The sequence below is a fragment of the Malus domestica genome, chromosome 17, assembly GCF_042453785.1.
Source record: "Malus domestica chromosome 17, GDT2T_hap1".
Taxonomy (NCBI): domain Eukaryota; kingdom Viridiplantae; phylum Streptophyta; class Magnoliopsida; order Rosales; family Rosaceae; genus Malus; species Malus domestica.
This window is the reverse complement of record NC_091677.1, coordinates 5851951-5879581: the sequence shown is the minus strand read 5'-3', so window position 1 is coordinate 5879581 and position 27631 is coordinate 5851951. Positions and strand designations below refer to the sequence as shown.

The 27631-nt window shown below is 37.7% G+C and overlaps 4 protein-coding genes and 1 non-coding gene across 11 annotated transcripts; 3 read left to right on the top strand and 2 right to left on the bottom strand.

Annotated features, from left to right (window-relative positions):
- The first annotated feature begins 763 nt into the window (after positions 1-763).
- LOC103404708 (uncharacterized) lies at positions 764-4264 on the top strand. Its single transcript, XM_008343654.4, has 9 exons — positions 764-1233; positions 1599-1645; positions 1938-2040; positions 2316-2402; positions 2853-2936; positions 3209-3262; positions 3613-3693; positions 3880-3925; positions 4029-4264. The coding sequence occupies exons 1-9, from the start codon at positions 919-921 to the stop codon at positions 4103-4105; spliced, it is 894 nt and encodes a 297-aa protein (XP_008341876.1). The 5' UTR covers positions 764-918; the 3' UTR covers positions 4106-4264.
- Positions 4265-4885: 621 nt separating this feature from the next.
- LOC103404707 (uncharacterized) lies at positions 4886-9096 on the bottom strand. The gene is made up of 5 exons (XM_008343653.4): positions 8031-9096; positions 7909-7953; positions 7342-7644; positions 6926-7101; positions 4886-5256 (listed from the first exon to the last, which is right to left on the bottom strand). Exons 1-5 carry the CDS (start codon positions 8251-8253, stop codon positions 5095-5097), a joined length of 909 nt encoding a protein of 302 aa, XP_008341875.3. The 5' UTR covers positions 8254-9096; the 3' UTR covers positions 4886-5094.
- Positions 9097-12247: 3151 nt separating this feature from the next.
- LOC103404706 (uncharacterized) lies at positions 12248-17055 on the bottom strand. Of its 7 annotated transcripts, none has more exons than XM_070817002.1 (8): positions 15984-17055; positions 13996-14362; positions 13735-13854; positions 13496-13576; positions 13287-13346; positions 13162-13215; positions 12960-13079; positions 12248-12685 (listed from the first exon to the last, which is right to left on the bottom strand). In XM_070817002.1, the coding sequence occupies exons 1-2, from the start codon at positions 16876-16878 to the stop codon at positions 14040-14042; spliced, it is 1218 nt and encodes a 405-aa protein (XP_070673103.1). In that variant the 5' UTR covers positions 16879-17055; the 3' UTR covers positions 12248-12685; positions 12960-13079; positions 13162-13215; positions 13287-13346; positions 13496-13576; positions 13735-13854; positions 13996-14039. The 7 variants fall into 7 exon arrangements, with proteins under 7 accessions (XP_070673103.1, XP_070673101.1, XP_070673099.1 ...); XM_070817000.1 differs by having other exon boundaries at positions 14069-14362; XM_070817001.1 differs by lacking the exon at positions 12248-12685 and adding an exon at positions 12822-12855 and having other exon boundaries at positions 14069-14362.
- A 3553-nt stretch (positions 17056-20608) lies between these two features.
- Positions 20609-20679, top strand: TRNAG-CCC (transfer RNA glycine (anticodon CCC)). The gene has a single exon. It is a non-coding gene; the product is annotated as a tRNA-Gly (tRNA).
- Positions 20680-23364: 2685 nt separating this feature from the next.
- Positions 23365-25103, top strand: LOC103404705 (protein rough sheath 2 homolog). Its single transcript, NM_001328739.1, is given in 1 exon segment — positions 23365-25103. A coding segment is annotated over 1 exon segment (1122 nt). The 5' UTR covers positions 23365-23839; the 3' UTR covers positions 24962-25103.
- The last annotated feature ends 2528 nt before the right edge of the window (positions 25104-27631 follow it).

Genomic DNA, 27631 nt, shown 5'->3' with positions numbered 1-27631 from the left:
TTATCTTTGAGTATTGTACAGATATCAGACCATGGGATGGAGCTCCTTGTGTTGAAAACTTGTTCTTTGTGGCGCTGAAATGAAAGAGCCGGTCGAGTCCGGATTTTGCTCTTTAGGCATTGCTGATTTAAAGGGGAAGTGATCATGAAAAATCGGCGAGCTGCCTCAGAATGGGGTTATGAAATTTTGAATAGTTATTTTTTATAAGACGCTATATTTAAATAAAAGAGGTGAGGAATAAATAAGTATTGAACTCGCTATTTACAATATTTAAACGTAACATTTTTCACTTACAAATGGTGAGAAATACTACAACCCCGTAGTACTCAGTACCGAATAGTTGGATCATAATTATTTTGTAATGGGAAATGTAAGTCATATGATGAGCTTTGTCAAAGTTATTTCAGAACAGCTTTTGAACAAATGATTTTCCTATCTCTTGATCTATCTCGAATTCTTGATAGGGCTTTGAAGTTTTTTTCATTTGTTCATGACTAATTTGCCGTATAAAATACTTAAGTTCATATATTTTTTTTGAAAAATACTAAACTTCAAGGGATGATGCTTATCGAACGGCAATCAATAACGTGATTTACTGGTAATAAGTGAACATGCACTTTTATTTAAAAATTAATATAAACTATATATTAAAAGTGCTTCTTAAAAATGCACGTAACACATTCTTCTTCGGCAGAATAATTCTTCAAAATTGCTTTTCTATTCAAAAGTATATTTAAGTTTGTAGTCAAATGAGCTTAAAAGTATTTTTACAACTTATCTGAAAAAGCAAAAGAAAATGGATGACATGAGGACACGTAATCAGAAATTTGGCGGCTGGGAGTAACCAGCAAAACTGCTGAGCTTCTCTCTCAAAGTCTGAATCTTTGAGGAAGGGGGGAGAGTGAGAGAGAGAACCCAATGGCAACGCAAGCACTATCAACTCCAACTGCAACTGCAAGAGGAAGCAGCAGCTTCTGCCGCCACCATGACGTCAACCGCCACCGCTTTCTCTCCCTGCGTGAACATAACACGGCCTCATCATCATCAAGGCCCATCACCAGCTTCCTCATCCACCTGGATCCCATTGGATTCAGAGCCCGCCAACTCTCGAAGTCCAAGCCCAAACTGGCCATCCCGAGAGCCGCCGACTCCTCTACCCAGCCTTCCACCCTCCCCTCCATCTCCACCGCCGGCAAAACCATCGTTCCCGACGACCAGTTCTCCCTCGCTAAGGTACCATCTGCTCTGCTTTACTCTTTTTAAAAAACGATGTACATTGGCACCAAATCAAACATGCACAAATAAAACCGATTACAATTTTTTTTTTTTTAACAAAACCGATTACAAATTTTGAAAACAAATAGAATTAGTGGGGTATTTAACATAGAATGAACCGTATATAAAACGGTGTAGTGACACTTTATTGTCTGTTTAGTGAATGTACTTTGTTATTTAAAGTTTGTAACCGATTTTATCTTGCGCCTGTTTTCAGAAAATATTCGAGCTTCTAATATATTATATACTGTTAATATAGATATGAATATGTATACAGACTTCTATGATTGTACCATGTAGTTTTCCTTGTTTGATGTTTGCAGGTTTCATTTGGGGTTATTGGTCTTGGTGTTGGGGTTTCACTCTTGTCGTGAGTACTTTATCGCAGCATCAAGTTTGTAAATTTTTGAAGCATATTTTGATCCTTACATATTTTTTTTCGTGATTAATTTATGTGTTTGTAAGAGGTCGCACTTGGTGCGATGGCAAGTGTCTTCGCCCATGAGCGGTAGGTCTCGGGTTCGAGACTTGGGAGCAGCCTCTCCATAAATGGGGGTAAGGCTAGCCGACATTCATCTCTCCCAGACCCTGCGTAAAACGGGAGTCTTGTGCACTGGGTACGACCTTTATTAATTTATGTGTTTGTGACGAATTTTGAACAGGTATGGTTTCGGGGCGTACTTTAATATCCTTCCCGGGTCTGAATGGTCAGCATTGATGCTCACATATGGCTTCCCTCTTGCAATCATTGGTATGGCATTCAAGGTAAAACTAATTACCAAAGCCAATATCTTGTGTCAAATTTATAATGCAGGGTATTGCCAGTTTCGAATGTTGTCCTGGTGACCATGCGGATTAGTAGTTGTTGATTTGGTTTCACGCACTTTCTGTCCGGGTCATTGGTTTTGATTGTCAAACAAATTCACACCTAGTTGCTTGCTCTTCTATTTAGATAAGCGTTGGCTTTGTTTATTTCTTGACATGAAATATTTTGTGTTTCAATTTGCAAAATAGTTATTTCGGTTTCTTTGTTATATCAGTATGCTGAACTAAAGCCGGTGCCATGCTTGACTTATTCGGACGCCCTGCAATTAAGGGAAACAAGTGCCACGCCGATCCTTACCCAGGTAATTACCTTGAATTGGCTCATTCTTGACATAAGGGTGTGGTAATTTAAGAAGATAGATGTTGTAATGGTTTATGTATGGTGTGGCAAATTTATTGCAGCAACCCTCAAAAACCCTCAAAAACTTTCGACAACAAATGGTCCTGTAATGTATCGAGATGATTGAGGTTTTAGGCATGACTTTTTTAGTTTCTTCTTGTGCTTCATCATAACAATATTGAACGTAGGCGAGGTAATCGAAAAAGGATCTTATTGTAAAAATGTGTGCTTGAGAATCAGTTTCTTTAAAATACAGAATAGGATGTTGGGGAATATTATCAACCCCTCCGAACTTTGGGGTTAGTCCTAAGTCCATAAATGGTTAGAGTTGATCATTTCTATGAACATTTGATGCATGCAATCCGTGGTTTTTTTTGTTGTTTTACCTGAATGATACGATATATGGAATTAGGTCAGGAATGATGTTACAAGGTATCGCTATGGAGATGAGCAGCATTTGGATGAGGCATTGAAACGAATCTTCCAGTATGGTCAGGTGCGTTGTCCGCTTTGCGTGTAAATACAAAAACTCTATTACATCTATTCATTTGTTTCAGAATATTCTGCGAGAGTGAAAGAAATGATTGGCCTTCCGCATCCTTCATGGAAGCAACTTATCATCACTACACTTCCCCTTTAAAAGAATTTTGGATGTAGATAATCTTATGCTCAGTGCACAGTTACACTGAGGGCCTTGTTATTAGGAATATACGCTTCATGCATTGTTTTGTGCTTAACATCTTCTCATTTACCTGGTTTTCCTTTCAGGGTGGAGGAATTGCTCGGAGGAGTGCACCTACTCTCCAAAGTATTCGTGAAGAGGTATACTTCTCACCTGCACTTGGCAAGCCATAAACTTTTGATTACTTTCCCTAAATAAAACTTTTTTCTGTGACCATTTGCAATCTCTTTTTTATTACCTTCCATTAAGTAAAACTCTTTCGGGAATTTCTATGAAAGTAGAATTTTATTCTTTCCTAAAATATCACATACAAGAGCAGACTGATGACATGATATGATTCTGAATTGTTTTTTAAAGAATCTTGCAATATCCTTAAGGTTTTAATCCCTTCAAACTGCGGTGAGGCTTTTAGTTACTTTATACCAAAGTGTGACCGACCATTGATCCCCAATCACTAATACTATCACAAATTTTGATCATATATTCATAGGTCACCGGAGATGGTAGATACTCATTAGTCTTGGTGTTTGAGGCAAAAGCTCTGCAATTATCAGATTTTGAACAACGACAGGTAAAGAATTATGAGTCTACAAGTCCCGCTTCACTTGGTAATAGTCGCATTTATCTATAATTAGATTTACTCCTTGAAGACCATGTTTACAAGTTTGCTTGTGCTTCCCGGCATAAGAAATTATTTGACCTTGCATTTTGAGAAGAAGATTCTGCATACTGATTGACCAAATTCTGACATTTCTAGGCCAAGTTTGCTTCATTCTTCGGACCAGGAATCACAGCTGAAGTTGGTGAGTTTTATTTCTAAATGCTTCAATTTTAGTGAAAGTTTTCGAACTTGTCAAATTAGAAAGCTGGGGTTCACCAATGAATAATGCTTACTTCGTGGTGCAGGCAAGGGAGAAAATAATCTATACGAAGTCCGACTTATTTCCAACTCCAACGCTAAACCGTCTGCATCACCGTTGTAAACAAAATGTATTACAGTTTGATCAAATACTGCTATGTAGTGTAGTTTCATATTACACAGCTTTTGTTACTTGTAAAACTTTTGTTTATATTCAGTTGGCAAAAGCTTTATTGTACACAGAATTTTTAAGTATCAGAAAGATGAGCAAAACTTGAAGTCATTGTTACTCGTCTGCAAGCTTCAAATTCAAATTCTTGAAGCTTAGATCTTCCACTTCTTCAAGCCATGTGTTTTCTCCTTTTGGCTATTGTGAGTCTTCTTCATTCGTTTGCCCGATTTCTAACAGCTTAAGCATGTGGGACTAGTGGTTGTCTAACATGTGGTTAACTACTTACAAAATGTGGACATATCGCAAATTCGTTGTCACTATTATTGATACTTTAATGTAGAACTGTTGCTATACAATCGATATGATTGATGTTATGTCGTTAATAAGCTTGACTGCAGTTAACCGCACTAAAAAACGATTGATGTTTTAGTTACCCAAGATTGAGATATTCAAAATATTTTGAAGAGAACTTTAACAAAAAGCTTCCGGTACTGTTCACTTTAACGAAAAATCACATTTTTACACTAAAAAGTTAACCTGGTACCATTCACTTTACCCTTTATTTTGTCCTTATAGTTAAAACTCAAAATTTTCAAATATTTTTCATTAGTTTTCCATATTTTGAATCCTAAATATCTTATAGTTGCTCCTCAAGCTACCATTTTCCAAAGCACACAAACAAAAAGCATGCACGTGAAGCCCAAAGCTGTCGGCCAATTTGAACACAGCAAGAACAAAAACATTAACATCATCACTGACCCAAAATACTAACAAAACATAAACATAATAATACATTGATTGATTGTTCTTTGTTCTTCCTCTCTGCGAAAGATTTCTCAAGAGACACGGAAAATCTCTGCGTTTACCTACAAATATTCACTTCTCTTTTTTCTTTTTTTACAATATTAATAATTTCAGCTCTTAATAATAATTTAATTTTCTCAGGACGCTTTGAGATTCAGATGAGAAAGAAAGATATTCTTCTTGCTTTTTGGTTTGTGTTTCTCTCTATACCTTTTTCTCATCCATGACAAGCACCCACCTTGCCTGCACTTTTGCTCTTCTTTTTCGCTTTCTGTTTCTTTTGTATCTTTCACTTCCACCTGCAATATTTTATATGTTTTTCAGTTGCATCTTATAAAAGTTTGGTAATTTGATAAGGAAAGTAAAATAAAATAATGTAAGAGCCTTCAGGTATATGAAAAAAGAAACACTTTTAACCTAACTAGTTTTTCTCGTCTGTAAAATAAAGAGCCGGTCCTAATTTGTGTTCGGTCTAAAGTTTGATGGTGCAAAACTAAGTTCATTTTAGAAGAAAAACGTATGTGTATCGAAAAATCTTTAGTTATCTATCTCCCTAACCACTTAACTTACGTGATAATTGATATAGAAATACCATAATATATCATGATTATATGTAAGCATATGCTCGCTTGGGGTTAGACGGAGACCATCATTTTGAAATGAAGTGTGACATTGGATCAAGAGCTAGACTAGACTGGTGCCACTATCTGCAGCCAAGTACCATGTTAGATCACATGTCCCAAAAACCATGAAACGATAATCTCCATCATAGCATGTACAATTGGACGATTACAAACCCTAGCAAAAAGTTTGAAAGGACATGACTCACCTAGTCCAAAGATGCAACAAATGTGTACTTAAACGGTAAAATCATCAAGTAGCAAACCCTGAAACACATGACTATCTTTTCCAAAAAGATGAACCAATATACCAGTGATGGGGCACTTTCATTGAGAACCCCAAGGATTAAAGGGAGGAGAAAAAGTGAAGAATCCTTTTTAACATTTGCATTGAAGAATCTTAAGGGTTCCACACAAAAACAAAAAGAAGGTGGTCAGAAAATAACACAATTGTGGACATGCCAATTGTTTTGAAACTTATTCTATGACACGAGATAAACTTATTTACACTAGAGATAACTCTCTGTCATATTACTAATCAATCATGTACTGCCTCATAAGATAATAGTGCGTGAATAGCTTAAATATTGTCATTTAATGTAAGTGGAAAACTAAGAACATCTTGGCCAGCTAAATGATCAGACGTTATTAAAACGAAACAAGTCCAACTGCATTTGAGTACTTTTGGACCAGTTATAAATACAACTCTTAATCCACACGGTCCAACACTTTGTGACAGCTTACCCTACCCAACATTTTCAATTTATTGGAGGCAAAATGATATTCCGAGGAGAGTTTATGTGCTGGAAAGGGAAAGGGAAAGGGATCCCTTCTACCAAGTCCATCAAGGTAATAAATCTAGGCTTTTAAAATTTGATACAACGATTAAAGTCATTATAATTTTTAAAGTATGTTCCTATTTATATCTGTTGAATCAAATTTTAAATGTTCGAATTTGTGACCTTGGTAAAAATGATTCCTTTTCGCTAGAAAGCAGGGCCACCTGGGGGGAAAATATCGAGGAAACAGTACTAAGATGGGCATGTGCCACGAAACCAAAGAGGGACCAATTCAATCTGCTAGTCCCCCACCTTGAAGGGAATACTTTAATTTTATGACACCAACCACAAAATGCAGCCTTCATTTAATTGTCCTATCTTCCAAAACACATCGCTAATTAAAAACACAAGAAAAAGTTACTAAACTGATAATAAATTGTATATAATTCGATTTAGTGTCTCGTTATATAGATAGTGTTCTTCCTGTCTTATCTTAAAACAGTTACACAAATCGGTTTTATTTGTGCATATTTCGTTACAATTACCCTTAAATATGAGCAAGAACATACCTCGTAGTCAGATTTTAATTTTGCACTTGTTCTAGACGAATCTCCTCCTCGAAATCGATTTAACGATCTCTCTACGATCGGAGGGGTTGAAGTAGAGCTAGGACTACTACTTGAACTCAAATCATGAGGAGTGCTTTGAGTCCCAACATCTCTAGTCATGCCCTCTGTTTTCTTTGCTGCATTGAAAAACAGATTTCGAATGAAAATTTTGTATCATATGACGAGAACTTGAGTAATTTTTTACACTCCTGTTTATTTCCGGCCTTTAGACTGAATAAGTCAAAGAAGAATCAAATAGCAGAAATAAACAAAGTTGAAGGAGAAGAAATGGTGTGCGTAAATCATTTCTCAACACGAAAAACCATTCGCTTGCGAGTGAAACATGATTAATAAGAAGCAAGATGACGTGGGTTAACCTGGAACTGGAAATTGAGGAGCCAAATCTTCTTTTGTAGGATTAAAAGAAGGCTTGGCAATGTTGGTTGTATGGATTGGTCTCGTGTGGGAAGAGTAAACAAGAGGTGCAGACATTGTGATTCGATTCGTTGCGTTGCGAAACGATCTTCCGCTAAGTGTTTTTGCAGATAAACACTCCATCGGAACCTGCCCTGATAGAGGGTTGCATATGTATTTCTCTGCTTCATTCCACTTTGAATTCAAAACAAACCCTTCTGGTGATAACGCTTCCCAACTATGATAAGCTGACCTTGCCTGCAATGCTGCAAGAACAATACAAAACCCTATATATTAGTTCGGCTATGGAACAGACGTCTGTTTTTTAATAAAGAAGGCAATAGTAAAGATGGGACGTTATGCACATGAGAATTTCTACATTGTTTATTAGTCTGGTTATGGAATAGATGTCCGTTTTTTTTTTTATTAAAAAACAATTACTAAAGACCAAACGTCATAGAGAATTTCTGAAACAATATGTTATAATTTGAATATTGAATTAACATGTTTTCACGATCATGATTTCGTACCTTTGAGAGCTGTGGTGAATGAGTACGTTGCCGGGTCGATTTCATCTGCGAAAAAAGTGGAGGAACTGATGAGAAATGGTGGATTTGAACTTGGGTTTTGAGGGAAGTAGAGAGAAGGGTACCTCTTGAGTTATAGCCAGGGGAAGAAGCAGTGCTGGAGATTGTAATGTTTGATCTGAAAGACCTTGTGTCCTCTCTGAAGCTTGGAATATAGGAAGCTGAAAACCTTCTGGAATTCAGGTTTTCGCGGCTGATCCGGGCCTTCACTGCCCACTCTCTCAGGCTGAACTCCGGCTCGTCTCGCCTTCTCGAACCGTACGGTGAGTCTTCCATGGTGGAGATCATATGGAATGAGCTTTTCCTTCTTCCTTCTAAATTTAGATTTTTTTTTGGAGGGTTTGAGTTTTAGAATTAGTAAGCAAGCATGAAAACAGGCAGAGCAACTTTCAAAATCTGTACAATGCGCTTCTGTTTCTGGGTAATGTAGTTTAAATTGAGTTGCTATATGTGCGTCCAGTTAAACATGGCAGTATTCGACATGCTTGGAAGCGGACAAGTTGGCTAAAGTAACGTGACTCTAAATACTCAAATTCAAATCATACTACTGTAATTTCAATTAAATTATAATATCGCTCGAATAAAAGACAATGGCATATGAAGTCCTAGTTTGGGAGTGAGGTGCTTAAACAAAAAGCACCCATGAAAAAAAGCTGTGAGGGTTTTAGGTGTTTGGTAAACTGAAAAAAATGGCTTATTTTGGAACCTGCTGTGAGAATAAGCTGAAATCAAAGGAAAAAGCTGAAGCTGCTATTTGCAGCTTTGGAAAACTGGCTTTTTTTCAAAGCACATCGAGCTACAATGCTCCTTTAATGAAAAGACTCACTATCAGACTGCATTTTTTTCCAAAAGCACTTTTACAAAAAAGTTTACCAAACACTCTGCTGCTTTATTTCACAGCCGCTTATTCTCACAGCACAGCTGCTTATTCTCGCAGCAGCTTTTTTTCAAAGCACAGCAATACCAAACCAGCCCTAAATGTGTATTGCCGCTTTGGCTTCCAATGACACACAAACTGACACGCACACATAAAAGGGTAAAAATTCATTCGCTTTCTCCTTCCAATAGAGAAGGGAAAGCTCGACCGAAAAAGGAACAAGAGAAGGGAAAAGCTGCAGACTGCAGTATAAATTTTGGAACTAAATATTATATTTTAACCTCTTCAAAATTACAGAGTTTATAACTTTACAGTACATGATTTTCACATGCTTGAATCAAGGGTCAATTTTTTAGGGCGTCCTTTAGTAAAGAATAGACGCGCACTGAAATGTATCGATAACTTGTATCTACTTCCGAAACATCAATAATTCGTCATTTAAAAAAAAAATGTTCGTATAGCTAAAGAGATACTATCATGTCGTCAATCCATCAAGTATTGGACATGTGGTTTACTTTTTAAACATGTAGCAAACATTTATTGGATAAGTAAAGTCATTAAGACTATATCTTGATTGTACGAGAGAATCTTTCATATAAGGACTATAGTTTTCCAATACTTTTCTTTGGTTTTATTTTTTACGAATTGCAAAAGGTTGAAAGATCACAAAATTCATTATAGGAAGTGATTTACAAACACCCTTAGTCTCCTCATACACCCCTCCCCCCCAATCAATTTCTCCCCGTTAGACTGAATAAATCAAAGAAAATCAATGAACAAAGATGAGCATTGGGTGTGTAAAAAGTTAAAAATAGTGTATAAAAATAATTTACTTCTCGATTTTATGTAGAGAGCCAAGATTTGAGAGGTGTAGGTGTGAAAACTGACAATATAATTGATCTAAAGAATCTGAAAATTGATAGATAACCACTGGATCGTGGGGTCATAGTGTAGCAATATTTGTTGTGGTTTTGCTTTATGAAAAGACTAGCAAATGTATATAGTACGATGGTGTTGAATTTTTTGGTATATCTAACAGTCCAGCCAAATTTAGCATTTGAATTATGTGAGTGCATTATTTAGTGCACCAACATTTTCCCCAACTGGGGAAAGTGGCAACTGCTGGGAGTGAAGTCAGGGGAGATGTGATTTGATTACTTATGTGAAAATGTGTATTTTCTTGGCAGAGAAGTGTCAAGAAAAGTTAGTAATCAGGTGAAAATTAGGGGTAACATTGGTTTTATGGAGGTACTGTGATTGCCTAGTTGATGCAACTCAAGTTAGGACATTGCCTATGTTTATGAAACCTTGTACTTTATGATGGAAATGATGAAATAAACAGACGTACGTAAAAGGTTCAAATACAAAGTTAAAGCACAAGTTGAGGATATGGACCAGTCAAGAAACAAAATATGGGACTCGAAGCAAGGATTTAGTCCCAAAACAAAATAACAACGCCGGAAACCCCTACTACTCCTCTAACGCAAGAACTGTCGATGCCACCATCAGCAACCAAGGAAGAGGCAAAGAACAAGCCGCAGCAAGAGATTTGTAGAAGATGGGGTTGGAGCTTCGTACCCGTGCCAAACCTGCGTCTTTTGTGAATAGATCATGAAAGGGTTACAAATGACCTTTGATCTACCCGACCGACCACTGTAGACTCGAAGTCCACAAATATGATAAGGGTGGGGATGAGCATCAGCAGCATTTTGAGGCAAAGAAGGAGCAGAGTTTGAAGGTTTACTTTGAAGTAACCCGGCTATGAAATTAGACTTTTTTTAAATAAAATAAAATAAAATACAAGTTATTGATATGTCATTAATAATGCGTCCATACATCAATCATATTATTGACACTATCGATGATGTGTCCGTTTTTAGTAAAGAGCACACATTGTACATAGGGAATTTCTATAACTTAGAAAACTATGATCAAGCAGAATATATCTAGTGCTACTACTAAGAATGTGGACATATGAACTCCAACTGAAATACCAGTGCAGTGGTACAAAAATACGAAAATTTCCGATTAAAATATTTGATGTAAATATCATTTTTCTGTAAAAACTTAAGAGATGGTAGTTTGAATGAGAGCTAAGTATCACCTCCAATGTTACAGAAGTTTTAGCTGTTATATGTGATTTTCATAGCTGTTTAAATTTTTTATCTTCAATCTCAGCCATTCATTTTCTGTATCATTCAATGTTAGGAAGTATTGAAAAACTTTCAAATATCTACTATATTCATATATTTGTTCTATTTTGATTATGAAGTGCTTGTGGAAAATATGACAGGTGTGTGAGTATTACAGCCTCATTCGAATGTCATTTAGATGAACTTTACTTAAAATTTTAAAATTGGGACCATTTATTCCCTCCTTAGACCTCTCTAATCTATAAAGGGATCCTTTCCGGATCTCTTTCACCAAATCCACAAATCCGAGCCCTTAAAATTTGATCCAACGGTTAAAAACAGAGGGTTTTTTTAAAAGTTATAATAACTTTAGCCGTTGAATTAATTTTCAAGGATCCAAATTGATGGATTTGATGGAAGGGATTAGGAGGATCCCTTTCCCTCTGATCGAACGAGAGTGCATAAAAATTCTGATAAGAAACCAAATGTTGATATTGCATGTGGTTTTTTCTCACTTTTGGGGGAATGGGTTTGTAAAACAGCAAACAAGTTGATCACGAAAAGCATATAACAATGTGGGGTTGCTTTCGGTCTGGGCTGGACCTCGATCTGGATGGAGAAGAAAAGAGTGGATAGCAAGAACTGGAGAGCAAGAGAGATCCTCTGTGTGTGTGTTTTAGAGAGAGAGAGAGAGAGAGAGTGAGTGAAGGCTTACGTGTGTGGTAGTGCATTTCCATGTCATGTGATTGTTCACCATCATGCGGTCCTCCAATTATGGGGATCAGAAGGCCCCGCCCCCATATGGAACCTCATCATCGCAATCGTCAGTTTTGTCTGATCTGTAGGCTAGGTTTCAAGTTCAACCAATCAAGTGTCAGGTGGGATCCACCCATCCCCCCTCTTCATTTAATTTCCAAAGCGTTCACTTCTCACTTCAAGGAGGAGGAGCAGATATCTGATCGGATAATGTTCTCCTTTGTTATGTTTTTTTCGGGTCAAGTATTATTGGTATGGTTCTTCGGAAAAACTTACATGCAACTGAGACGTTGGAATTAGAATATCCCAAGTCTATCAAAGAGACGAGAAAATATCTGATCCGATATTATCGTCCATTCGTCCTGATTGCATGTAAGTTCGGGCTCAGTAATCAGGATTGCACACACTGTTGATATTCACACAAGTTTCTTTGAGGGCAACCCCTTCATCTAAAGGAAGATCTTCAAATCTCAGCAGATGCTCAATCAGGATTGCAAATATAATGAAGGCAAAAGAGTTCCAACAACCCATATTTTCATTTCCATTGGTACCCATTAATACCGAACACGGCACCTGATAGAACCACACGCATAAAATTATACGAGAATTAACCGAGGGGCGCTTGCCCAGTTAATGTTTCGACCAGAAAGCTTTATTACACGCCTCGTAAAATTTAAGAACTGAAAGTCTCAAGAGTACCGGTTTCATCCACACCAGTCAATATACTTGCAAGACTTCTGATGGCGTGTTTTACCTTGAGTTGAATGCAGGTTCACTTCTCCAGTAGACAACCTGAGGTAACACAGGAACCACCAGCAAATACGTTCACGTATGCCTTAAGTTGTAGCTCATGAAGTTGGTTGAACAACGGAAGTAGCTTTCAGTTGCTGAAATAATCAACCTTAGAATTTGGAAAGCAAGGGCAGGCACCCAACTGGTCCCGACCCCATACCACCTAAAAGGAGGGCAAAAAGATTTGATGAGATTGAATGATCTCAACTGCATCATGCGCACATTCGGTGACGGTGAGGCAAACCGCACAGTGACAACAAACATTAAGAAATCAATACTAGATTCAAATCATACCAATCCACATCCTTCTTCGAATCCTTGTTATCGGTATCTCTACTACCATATAGCAAATAAATGCATGCTATCATTAAAATCCACGCCCATAGCCTAAATTAACTTTGTTTCAATTCCCAAAAAATTTAAATGACCATGCATACCTTCAACTGCTCAGCACTCTCTAAGTCTCTATCACCTTAGAGTAAGGGGGAAAACTGCAGCTCCAGACTTTGGTAACATAAACAACGCAAGGACCATGGAAATCAAAGATCCAAGGACACCTAAAAAATCAAAATGAGTTATAGTTAGACATGACAACTTGTTTCCGAGTCCTGACACTCAATTGTTTAAATAGAACATTACCCCAGAATCTCAATCAAACTGGCTGAGCTCCTCTAGGCCCGGAATTCAGAAGTCCTGCAAAGAAACCAGCTTAGATCAAGAAGAAAAAATATTTTGAGTGAATAGATTCAAGACGAGCTGCTCACCAATAGAAAAGGCGGTTGTAACTATGCAACTTCAAGAAATCGCATACGTATACAAGCTTCCTGCTTAAGTAAACTTTTAGAGGTAACAAGTAATGCAATTTAAGGCAAATAGCAATTAGCTATTAGCCTTTTATCTATATTTGAAATCCATCAACACTTATTGCATACAAAATAATTTCTAAAGTACAAGGAGAAAAAAAAACGCATACCTTGTCCAAGAATTAAAATAGCATTTGCAGCCATAGGAATAAGATCTTGAATTCTTTCGCTGGCAAAAATTGTGAGAAGAACTAGCACAGAAAAAAGAATTAAGTGTAAAATACTGGAAATTAAAACCAGAAAGGGGCATATGACCATGACTTTCAATCTCATGAAAACTTATTCGACATTACAAAGAAAGATACGACATGATTTCAAAATTAAGGGTAAATTATGGGACAATGAATACCTGAGACATGAATCAGTTTTTCCTCACTGTTATTTTTCTCATTTTCCGCAATATCCATGTGAGATGCCAACAACATCTGCACAGAATTGTATCCATCTGATGCCCACACATATTGAGTTCCTGCAAAATCATGACAGGTTTTCCAAGTTTCAGAGGGCAATGATATATTGAAGAGTATCCTCATGGTTGAACCTACGTCTAGTTTAGATGAACTACAATGACATTAAGATCATCAATTTCTATTGTTCCCATATTGCATACCCAATAGACCTTCGGTGTTCCAACATGTAGCATGTACAAAATCTTTAAAATGCAATGGATTGGATAAGCATACTTGAATCTATATCAGGAAGAACAGCCAGCTTTTGCACTTTCATAATGTGAGGCAACTGCTGCACACAAGAAGTTATTTCTAATCCAATTATAGGACTAGAGAGGTGCAAAATGCGTAAACCTCCATCAGAATCCAAGACTAGAAATTTGTTGGGGGACAGTGCTTCAATAGAAAGTGCCTTAGCTGGTATCACTCTTTTCGATTTTGAGGTTTCAAGCTCCTTTCCTTTGAATTCCACAAAAAACACTCCCTCTTCACAAGAGTCTTGTTTCAGTTTCACAGACCTCTGCTTGACTGCAAGGTTAAACACAGTGTTAGAGGCACTAGTGAATTGGCCAATGGCAACACAAGTCCATGTGGATCTAAAACCAAGAATCAATGGAAGTCACTTCCATCTAAAATGGACAGGTGTTGTTATCCGGTGAACATACTACAGAACTATATATGCTGTATGCCCTAAAGGGGTCAATTTCCGAGGGCATCGAGGTTAGCAATCTGTCTATGAGCTAGAGATTTCAATTCCATGATAAGAAAGTTAAGTTATTTTTCTAATCAGTGATTTACCATCTAGAGGCATCCTTATGATTTTAACCAAAGGACAGCACCTTGCTTACATGAGTAGCACCCATGTCCTAGGCCACAAGAAATACCTAAAAAACAATTTGTCAGTGGAAATACAGATAAATGCATAGATAAGATACAAGTAGTGCAGGCTTAGAAACAGGCCTAACTAATGTAACACGAATAGATTTTTTTTTTTTTTTTTTTTTTGAGAAGAAGTAACACGAATAGATATGTTACAGCTAAAGTTACAACATATAATGGAAAAGATCTTGTATTTAATCCGTCAAGTGCTGGTGATAGACCAGTCATTGTGAGAAAGAGTTTGTGTACATCCATTGTAACACGAATTTCTCATAAGGATCAATAAGTTATCGGATGGATATAAAGATCCATGGGTAGATTATATTGGCTTAAGACAAAGTGATCATGACGCTTTAATAGTAGCAAGAACACCGAAAGAGCTGGATACCAAGATTTCAACGAAGTAATACAGGACTGTTTTTATAGGCACTCATGGTAGGTCATTTTAATCCCAATCATGATCTTTCAGGTTGCGTGAATCGTGTATAAATTGAAAACCACATTATTCATTCACTTGATCAAATGATTTTTCAACATCACGAACTTAATTTAATTCATGATTGAAAGTCAAGGACTGAAGGAACGCTAACCACATTTCTTTCTTTCTTTAGTTTTCAAATAAAAAACCCTGCTCTTAACCTGAATTACTTCCCCCATCAAACCTTGACCCTTACACCCCTAAAGTGTTAGCACCAACATGGATTTCAGCAACTTCCCAGCCATCAAAGCTTAGTCTTTTCCATCATATGAAAACAATAAATCTTACAGGCAATCCTTGAAACTTCCAAGAAAAAACTACACTGAATACTTTTGACCTTTATAATCCTCTACCGCACCTATTCATTTATGAGTTACCAGTTCTTGCACAAATCCCATAACAGGTAATGAGGATTGCTCGAATTTTCAAGACACAACCTAAGATACACAAATTTACTCTAATAAGCCTACCATTAACTTAGAAAAACAGAGGCTTTAGGAAAAAATGCAGTCCCAGTGCGCTAGCTTTCCTTATTGGTTGTATAGCCAGCGTGGTTATCAGAATTCCAATAGGATTTCTTAAGTTCTCGATTACTTAGATGAACAGTACATAAAGCTTTCACATTGCAAAAGGGTTCTAGTATCGAACTCTATTAAGTACTAACTCAACAAGGGGCAAGCAATGGACACGTAATTGAAAGTACAAAAGAACGTTTGTGCATTGCATTTTCTACATACAGGTAAGATAAGATCAGCAAAAAGTAATACCAAAACGCATAATTTGCATACTTACCAGAAACATAATTCCTATCATTCTTCCCACACAAGTTACCACTGCAAGTCATCTCCGAACTCCCCTCAACGCAACCACATTTGTCGCCTCCTTGCTTATTTCCACAATCCCCCAAATTACTATGCACATGATCACCAACCACCCCATTAGGAAAACCCAAATTTCGGCCCTCATTTTCCAAACTCGAACTCAAAGTCTTGGCCTTTCGAACCCGCCCTTTAACAAGCTGCCTCAAATTAAAAACCCTAACTCCATTATCTTCTCCTAAGATCAAGACCCCAAACGAAATGCTAATCGACCAAACCAGCTTGCAACACTCAATCACAGCACACCTCATCAACTTCACAACCGCCCCATCATCACCATTGTCGCCATCACCAATCACTTTCACAGAAAAAACCGATATCTTTGAGCTCGAAACGGAGTACATGGCGAAGAAATTGACCGACCCGGCAAGCTTAATCGAAACCCCATGATGGGCATCCACCAAAACCCCCAATTTCCCATCAAATTTTATCCCTTTCTGGGTGCAAATGACTTGAGCCCTCACGAATTGTTTCTGATTCTGCAGAATGTAGAACCTGAGCAGGACCTGGGACCCACCTCTGTGAGGGCCGGATGCAATGAAGAGGGTCCGGGTGTTGGGGTTAGGGTCTGGGTTTTGGAGGAGGAGGAAGGTGGAGGAAGAGGAGGGAGGGGCAACTAGGGTTTGGGGAGGAGGGAGAGAGGAGAGGGAAAGAGGGGAGGAGAGAGAGGGGTAGAGAGAAAAAGTGGAGTCAGAGTGCATGAGGGCTAGAGAGAGAGAATGGGGTTCAAACTGGAGGGAAGTTATTTGGGGAGGGGAGGAGAGAGAAGGGTTTGGGAGGCTGAGCTTGGAAGCTTGGACAACTACCATTAGAAGAGGAGTGAGAAGAAGAAGAAGAAGATGATGATGATGATGGCCCCCAACAAACAAAACCACCACAACTGCCTGTCTGAGATTTTTGTTAGTTGTTGTTGTGTGGGAGGAACAAGAGGAACATTGTCTTTGAATTTTTGTTCTTTTGGGTTTGGTTTGGTATTTGGGGAGGGACCCTCCAATTTCATGCGAGATCCAAAGTTGGATTATTAAAGAGTAATATTATGGGTAAATTACATAGTAGCCCCTCAGGTTTAAGGTTATTACAACCATATACAACATCTTTAAAATATTTCACTTTCATACCTCACGTTCTATTTTATTTCAAAATAATACATCCGTTGCATTTTCCATTCATTAATCTGTTAAATGCTGATGTGGCTGTCACATTTGTGCCACGTGGCAAAAAAAATAATTTTTTAATTTTTTTTTAAAAACCTAAATCTTCTAAATAAATTATAAAACTATAAAAAAACAAATCAAAATAAAAAACCATACAAACCCAGAAACCCCCCAACCCACTTCTCCATTTCCTCCCTCTTCACCCTCCCATCCCTTCTCTCTCCCCAGACCCACACCTCCCATCCCTTACAAATCGTCACCCTCATCCTTCTTCTCCAGTTCACCCGTGTCCCGTCGTCGCCGTCTTCCTCCTCAAACCCCCTGCTTTGTTTATCCAAATCCATCAAACAAAGCAACACCAATTTCACATCTTTACAAAAAAATTCAGAAATGCCAATTAAACCCAAGCCAGTCGGGAACACAGTCGATTCGGAGCGGTGGGTCGGAGGCCGTGATCGAATCGAGAGGAATGGGGGTTCAAAAGATGCAGCCTTGAGGGGTAGCCATTTGCGTGGGCGAGCTTCCAGTGCACGAGGTCGGAGAGCTCGGGTTCATGGTGGGTGATTTAGGGTGGGAAGAAGAGAGTTAATTTTTTTCCGGTTGGGCTAGGGTGGTGGTGGGTCGAGTTCGTTGGGGTCGGGGGGGGGGGGGGGGGGGTGGGGGAAGGGTGGGAAAGTTTCTGGGTTTTGGTTTGTGGGGGTATAGGTTGCAGGGAGGTGTCTCTGACGTTTTTTTTTTGTTTTTTTTTTTCTGGGTTGCGGAGAAGATGAAGATGGGTAAGAAGATGGGTGTGGTGGGGTGTGTAGAGGAGGGAAGAGGGTGGGTGCGTGATGGGTGCCACGGGGAAGATGAAGATGATTTTTTTTTTCTTCCTCTTCTTCTTCTAGGTTGCAGGTTGGGTTTTGGGGGGTGGGGGAGGAGGGAGGGAGGGAAGACGAAGGGGGCTTTTGTTTTTGAATTTTTTTTTTATAGTTTTATAATTTATTTAGAAGATTTAGGTTTTAAAAAAAAATTAAAAATTTTTTTTTTTTGCCACGTGGCACACATTTGGCAACCATATGGCGCAAATGTGGCAGTCACGTCAGCATTTAACAGATTAATGGATAGAAAATCTAACGGATGTATTATATTGAAATAAAATAATACTTGAGGTATGAAAGTGAAATGTTTTAAAGATGTTGTATGGGGTTGTAATAGACCTCAAAACCTGAGGGGCTACTGTGTAATTTACCCTAATATTATTCATACCATATTTTTATATCACATTACTATACTACATTAGGTGACATCTGATGTGGACATCCACATCATTTGAAAATTTTGCAAAACCTAAGGAAAGGAATAAGAAATACTTCTTGTATACCATAATCATCAATTAATTAACTAGTTTTTTTTAATTATTAGTTTATTATATAATGAATTAAATTTAAAAATCTGATTAATTCAAATTATGAGTCTGACCACATCAAATGCCACCTAAGTTAGTATGAAAATGTAATACAAAAACATGGTATAAATAACATTACTCATTATTAAATTGTTGCAAAAGTAAAAGTCTAAAGGTTTAGGCTTGCTCTCAATTTGCTAATCATGGATTATTATATTTCTTACGTAGCCATGCTTCCTGATTAACAAGGGTTTAGAATAATTTTCCTTTCTAATTTTTAATAAATATTGGAAAATAGAAATTTATCTTTGCAATTAAAGTAAAATTGATACAATACGTATAACAAAATCATTATCTAATTTTCAAATAAATATGTTTTAGAGAATATTGGTGAATCCAATTTTCAAATAAAAATAAAATTTGTTTGTTTGTGAAGGGCACAAGGTCTCCGAGAGCATGCACAGGTTTCTGGCTTAAACTGAGATATGCAAGGCTTTGAACGATTTCGCTGTTGAGTTATTGAACTTTTACTGCAAAAGCAACCAAACAACATTTTCCATCAATTAATACAATATGTGACGCATGGATGATCGATTAATTTCACGCACAATAATGTCACATTTGCTAGATTTCATACAGTAAATCAATTGAAGTTGACGAATGTTCATGAAAAGAAGTGTATGACATGTATTGTGCAGAAAGAGATGTTAGATGTGCAATTACGGATACAATAGTTCGGATTTACCTATTTATATATGTTTAGTATTCGTGTCAACTCATGAGTTTATCGACATTCAAAAGGATAATGAACAAAAGTTGTACAAATTACCAACCCTACCATGAAAGGTCATGCAACTCAAGCTTTTGAAATTGGATGCCACAATGCATGGTGAAGAATTGGCCTTTAGAAACGATTCGGTTTCCAACAACTAGGGGCAAAAATATATCAAACTTGGAACTCATTTATATTTGTGTCGTGTTCATATCAATCTATATATGGCTCAACACAAATCAATATTCGTAGGAACTGATTAACATTAGTTGTCTTCTAACTCTATATACCTCGGGTTCTATACTTGTGCAAAATTCGACTCAAATTACTCTTAAGCATCCAAAATACCATAAACGGGCCGGCAATTAGAGATTTTGAAACTCTAGATGTCATAAGGGGTGGTTCGGTATGGGATACCGAACCGAAACCCGTGTCTCGATTCCCAAACTGAAATTTTCGAGAATCCCAAATCCAATACCGATCCCAAACCAATTTTTCGGGAATCCCAAAATGATTTTGGATTTTTGGACTAAAATTTGACATATTATGTTTTGGGCTAAAATTCAACCTTTTATATTGGGTTGCCAATCTGTTGCAAGCTAAATTTTCTTAATAAATTTCATAGGCCATTGTGAGTTACAAGTATACAACCAAACCAATATGTTGCAATAAAAATAAATTTAATATGTAACTTACAATTTAATCTGTGCACAGATTAAATTTCATGGAGGACCTGAGCATCAAAATTCCCATTAGTCATTAGCGTGCATTTCACTCCTCCTTCCCCTCCTTATCTGTCATTTACAATGCCAAATGCCAAACATTTTCGTGTTTCCCATGCACACACAGACACATATATATACATTCACACCATGAAGGATAAATCATACACAATTTATATGCAACGGTTGAGATTAAATCTGTACAGAATCCAATGGCTATTAAAATTCTAAATATATATTTAAAAATTAAATAATATATATATATATTTTTTTTCCATTCAGTTTGGGATTACCGAAATCCCAAAAACTTGAGACCAATTCCCTTACCGAAATTTCGGGATTGGTTCGTATTGGGTACCGAAACTTTCGGAAATTTCGGTTTGGAATTTTTTCGGTTCGGTTTGGAATTTTTTTCCAGCCCATAATTCATGGCCGTGAATTAAGCTTGGGCCATTTGTCGAAGGAAATTCTTTATGTATTTATAAGTTGGTGATGTAGCAGCAAGCGCATCTGGTGTAGTGGTATCATAGTACCCTCCCACGGTACTGACCAGGGTTCGATTCCCTGGATGCGCATTTTATTTTTTACCTTATCTGCATCTCGGCTCCAACCAAATCGGCCTCAAAGAAGGCACTTTTTGAGTATTCTGCAGCCCCATCTCCATTCTCCATGTGCCTCAAAGAATGAATATATCAACCACAAAGTTAGTGGGGACCTGTCACAAGTAAAGCAGCAGCAAGACTTGTTGCTAGGGAGTAGTGGCAATTGTATAGCAGGTCCAAATGTGTGAAATACTTGCCTAATTCTCTTAAAAGTATAAATTTTTACGTTCCTACGAATCATAGTTAGATATATGTGCATATTATTTGTGAATTATAACAGGTGACATTGAAGCATGAGGACGAGAAACCATGAGTTCATTTAAACTATTTTCTTAGGGAATTGTTATTGTCACTCCAAAAATCTCATTCTAAACTCCTCACAAGTATATTTTTCTTTCTAAATATAGTGTAGAATGAGAATTTTGGAGTGCCAATAACAATTTCCTTTTCTTAACCTTTCATCTTTGATGTGAAACGCCTTTAGCATCATAAGGACTTATGCGGCACAAGTATATTGTCACTGTGATGTCTTGTGCTCATTATGGTGTCTTGTGATTATAATATAAACTCATCTGGACAAAAATTTATATGCATAACATTATATCGTTGACGCAAAACGTCACATTAACAGATCTCGTCTCTTAAAAGTATGCATACTCAATTTTTAGTGGTGAGATAAGAGCATTGGGCTCAACACGTGAATAAAATGCTTTGATGCAACTAACTGGATTTCCCTTCCATCTTTTATGTGCATGAATATGCTGGTGCATATAAATCCAAAGTTTGAATCCTGAAAACCCCACCCTACACACCTACAGTGAGAAACAAAAGGAGAAAAAGCAGCCAAAAACAGATCCGATAAATGCGTTGATGGGTCTCGTATTTATATACAAGAACAAGACACAACAACACAAACAATTACCCCTTTCAACATTACACTCTCATTATTACACATGCATTGATGCACATTACACATACCATTGGTGTTTGTGCATTTGCATTACTTGGGGAGTTTCAACCAAATATGGTTCGCAGCGGTTTAGCTAGTCCGTTAGAGATGCTCTTATCGAGAATTTAATCACAGTGCTCTAACTTTTTAATTACCTTTTTGTTTGAGCATCGATCTGATTAATTAACAAGTGACATGCCTATTAGCTGGTTAGATTGAAGGTGATTGGAATTGTCTCATAGCCAATTTTATTGTTGTCGTATTTAATGCGTCTGCTTTCTGAAAGTACACCAAACAAACTGGTACGGCAAGGATAATTGCTTTTTGATTAGAAATATTCAACGGAATTGATAATGAACTTATTATCTAATGTTTTCAAAACATGAAAACTCACCAAGAATAACTGTAAATTATTTTGTCGAAATGTAATCAATTTTTCTTTGTTTGTAATATCATACTTAACTGTATTTTAGTTCATTTTTTATGCTCTTATATCATAAAAGTTCAGGTAAATCGCCAAAATGGTCATTGAGATTAACTTAATATTTTGGTCCCTGAGATTCCAAATCGATAAAAGTGGTCTCTAAGATTGTCTACCATCCATTATTTTAGTCATTCCGTTAAAAACTGCGTTAAGTGTCCCGAAACTCTTGACCAGAAGTTTGAGCAATTTTCAAAGCTTCGAAACTCAATCGTTTTTTAACCAAATTCAACCCATAATATATCAAAATGAAGATAAGAAAGTGTAGAATAAGATTATACCTATTTCGAAGCCCAATGGTTTCCGAAGATTGCCGAAAAATAGCCTCAAAGTTGACTGGTCCGAGTGAAAACTCGAAAACTCGCCGGAAATTGGGTAAACTTTAAACGTTCATAACTTTTTCAATACTCAAGGAAATTAAGTGATTAAAAAACAAAAATCATACTTCTCGACGAGACGAAGAGAATGGTACCTTTTTTTTTTATGGCTAACTCGCCGTGGTTTGATTGGAAAATGGCTCGAAAGTGGCTGTCTTGGTCTCAAGTTAGCCACTTTCGAGCCGTTTTCCGGCTAAACCACGGCTAGTTAGCCGTCCAAAAAGGCACCATTCTCTTCGTCTCGTCGAGAAGTATGATTTTCGTTTTTGAATCACTTGATTTCGTTGAGTATTGAAGAAATTATGAACGTTTAAATTTTTCCCAGTTTCCAGCACGTTTTCAAGTTTTCACTCGCACCAGTCAACTTTGAGGCTATTTTCCGGCCATCTCCGGCAACTATTGGGTTTTGAAATAGGTATAATCTGATTCTACACTTTCCTATCTTCATTTTGATATATTATGGGTCGAATTTGGTTAAGAAACGATTGAGTTACGAAGCTTTGAAAATTGCCCAAACTTCTGGCCAAGAGCTCCGGGACATTTAACGGAGTTTTTAACAGAATAATCAAAATGATGAATGATGAACAATCTCATGAATCACTTTTATCGATTTGGAATCTCAGGAACAAAGTAATGATTTATGCAAACTTCAGTGATCATTTTGACGATTTACCCTAAAAAGCTCTAACTCCACCGCTGTCATTGAGACGAAGCCACCAACCAACAAGTCTAGGCCACACCAAGGCATATGCATTTTTCCCTATCAACATGGTAATTGAACAGTTACTAGAGTAAACTAGTGTAGTACATATATGGATAAGATTGGGGGTTGAATTCCACTCGGCATCTTTGCTATCCATGCACAGTAATTTTGAGGTAGGGAGAGTCGTGCTGTCCAGTATTGCCCTAGTCCAGTCCAGTCGCCTGTCCACCACTCTGACTAATCACTGTCACTCACCCGCCCCCTTCTCTCTGATTCCTGGCCTTCTGATCCTTCTCTCTCTCCAATGACTAATCCCATCGGGGCCAATCCTCCACTATCATTCAATGCGCCCTAAAACCAGCAAATACGACTGCCACCGTTCCACTTATCACTGATGTCACCACCCTCACGAATTGGCGCGTCAAGTATCCACCCCCGTCTATATATTACAAACAAAGATACCCCATCTCCATTCCATCCTTAATAATTTCCCAAATCCGTACTATTTGGTAAGAACGGGAAGTGGAATTGAATTGAGTTTTGTTGGATTGGAATTGGAATCAGTTCTTCCTCCGTCAGCGGTTGCGATCTCTCTCAATTCCGGCGGAAGACATGGCGATGAAATGAAGGAGCGGCAGCGCTGGCAACCGGAAGAAGACGCCTTGCTGCGAGCCTACGTGAAGCAATATGGGCCGAAAGAGTGGAGCCTGGTCTCCCAGCGGATGGGGAAGCCCCTCCTCCGTGACCCCAAGTCCTGCCTGGAGCGGTGGAAGAACTACCTGAAGCCCGGCCTGAAGAAGGGCTCGCTCACCCCGGAGGAGCAGGCCCTCGTCGTCTCCCTCCAGGCAAAGCACGGCAACAAGTGGAAGAAGATCGCCGCCGAGCTCCCCGGCCGCACCCCCAAGCGCCTCGGCAAGTGGTGGGAGGTCTTTAAGGAGAAGCAGCTCAAGTTGCAGTCTCAGAGGCAAAAGAACAAACACCTTCTGTGCAGTACATCGTCGTCGTCGACCCAGCTGCCACCGGACATGAATATTCCGGTCGCTGGAATTGGATCTCCGGAGAAGGCCGTTAAGGGTCCCTACGACCACATACTGGAAACCTTCGCCGAGAAATACGTCGTCCAGCCAAAGGTTTACGGTGCTGCGTTCCAGTCCACCACCATGATGCAAGAACCGGACCCTGTACTTTCACTCGGGTCGGTCGGCTCCACCGCGACGTCCGTAACTGCACCTTCCGTTATGCCTCAGTGGATGAACATTAACCCGTCGTCAACAACGTCATCCACGTCCTCCACCACCCCTTCGCCTTCGGTGAGCTTGACGCTGTCTCCCTCCGATCCGGTTCCCGACACGGACCCGACCCGTTTTTATCAGATGGGCACTCTGATTCAACTGTGCAAGGAGGTGGAGGAGGGGATGCAGAGCTGGATGCAGCAGAAGAAGGAGGCGACATGGCGGCTGAGCAGGCTGGAGCAGCAGCTGGAGGCGGAGAAGGGAAGGAAGCGGAGGGAGGCGGTGGAGGAAATCGAGGCACAGATAAGGTGCTTGAGACAGGAGGAGGTGGCGTTGGTGGGGAGAATAGAGAGGGATTACAGGGAGGAGCTGAGCGCGCTGCAGAGGGAGGCGGAGGGCAAGGAGGCGAAGTTTGTGGAAGCTTGGTGCGGCGAGCATGCGAAGCTGGCGAAACTTGTGGAGCGGATTGCGGTCGGGGTTCGTAATCAAGGGTTTAGCAGTAAACCAAGTTAATTAGAACTAATTATGTGGTTTGGTTTTGGAATTTTACTTGAATTAACACTCTCCGCAACTTGTCATCTTTCATTTTCCTTCTCTTTTTTCTGTTATTACTGACAAAAAAAATATTTCTTTAAATAAAAGTTTTTAGATATAATCTTTAGATTATGATAAGAAAATTAAATTAATTCTAATATTACTTTCGTTTTATTTGTTTCTCTACACGATTTTAATTATATTATAAAAGAATATTGAATTTGGGAAATAACATAATAATTCAACACTAATAATTGAGTATCAACCTCCTATTAAAATAAAAATAAAAATAAGCATCAACATGTACAATTTTCTATTTAACTCAATATATGCTATTCTTTTATGAAAGTAGTGTTAATAATTGAGAGTTTTAACGAAAAGCTCGCAGTACTATTTATTTTAACGAAAAATTACATTTTTACACTAAAAAATCAAACTTGGTACTATTCACTTTACTCTTTATTTTGTCTTTATCGTTAAAACTCAAAGTTTTCAAGCTTTTTTTATTAGTTTTCGTTTAATAATTAGGGTTAATCTCAGTGTACTATTCTCAAGTTTCTTGATTTTTAACATTTGTTACATCAAATTTTTTTAATTTCAGAGTGATACATGAAATTAAGTCATAATTTTAGGATACTTTTATACATCTGTTAATGTTGCTGTTAACTCTCCTGTTAAGTGATGACATGGCACGCATGTAGACAATAAGTGGACGTCATGTGTCAATATGGAGCTTACATGGATATTAAAAGATAAAAATTAAAAAATATAAAACAAATTTAAATTTATATTCTTTTAACTTTTTAATGTTCACGTGAGTCATATTAACACATGGCGCTCAGTCATTATCTGCATAAATGTCACGTCATCAGTTAACGATATATTTAAAAACAATCTTAACAGATGTATGAAATATCATGAAATTATGACTTTGGGTACTATTCTAGTTGTTTGAGCCGATTGAGTAGTTAATTTAGGTTGAGCCGCCCGAACATTCCTTATTGATCCCAATTTATTTTGTCAGTCAACTCCCGGTCCCAAGCCCAAAGAAAAATATAACAACTCCCTTGGAAATTCATTAGACTTATTCATAGGGAGCTTTTATAATCTTTCACCTAAAAAACCAAGAGAACTTTAACGAAAATATCTAGTATTGTTCATTTTAACTAAAAATCATATTTTTATACTAAAAAGTCAATTCTGATACTATTCACTTTACCATTTATTTTGTCCTTATCGTTAAAACTTAAAATTTTCAAACATTTTTTATTAGCTTTCTTAAAAAACAAAGATGAAAAAAATATACCATTCCAGGCCCAAATACATTGAGCCAAAAATATGAAAATAGGGGTGAAGTTTAAACTTCATCTCATATTGGAGACATTCTTAAGTTTAGGCTAAATTCGATAAATATTATCGTTATTTCTAACACGTGTTAAAATCAGAGAAACTCTTATATTTCGTCCAAATTAATGTTTGACAATCCCTAAAATTTAATTTTAAATTTCCATATTTTCGATAAAAAACAACTGATACCGATATCAATATTCGATATATCCATTTATACTTTCACAAATTTGTTTATCAATATTCCACTAATACCGATATTTTAAAGGCTGACTATTACAAAGCTTCCACAACATGTGTTGATGCACAAAACCAGAGGTCTTGGAACAACGTAAATCCGACCGTGAATCTGCAAGTAATGTAAATAACACAAGATGTATCGTGGTTCATCCCAAGGTTTGGGCTACGTCCACACTGATTGTATTGTATTTCTCTGAGAAGTGAAGGAGGGGGTGAGAGCTTCTGAGGGTGAGAGAGGGGATCTCAGGCCTAGGAATTGGCCTCCTCCAATTGTGAGGGTGAGTGGTCCTTTTATAGAATAAGGATTCCTCACTTATTACATATTTGCCCATTCCTTTATTACATAATTACATTTAAGTCCTCCAAGTATTCATACGAGGTCTAAATACGAGGCCCTAAATATGGTATAAACAACATGCATTCTCAGACTTAATTGCCTCTCACCTCTCCACTGTAGGTGATTCGAAGAAACCTTCCCCTATCTCTATTTTCGTTATCGATGTAAGAATTAATCGTCATTCCAACCCCAACTAATTTGGGACCAAGATGGAGATCACTGTAGCCCTCCTGCTCACCATTGGCAGGTTCGGTTTCTTGAGATGGACAGACAAGAGCATTTTAGTGTAGCCGATCTCTGTTCGAATATAATCAACAAATTCACTTAGCGACATATCTCTACTGGTATTATGAAATGACATGTAAAGAACCACTTGAATACTCGTTATTTGGGAAAATCTCTCCGAATGATGGAATAAACATTACCTAGAGCAGAAGATTTGAAATCTTGATATTCATAACATACTATGGCACTGACAATAATATTTGAAGCATATGTTGTTGGAGAACAATTCAAAAATAAACAAAAATAACAGAAATAAACAAAACTTGAAATTCTAATATTTCATTAACCAAAAATATTTGTTGTGCATAATGAAATTACACAATAAATACATAAATTAATATAAGAATATCAATGTTACTAACTTGATTACAGAAGGTAGAGGCTAGCGTAAAAGCTATGTCATTCTAACAATATTTTCGTCCCACTCTTGTGCTTGTGGT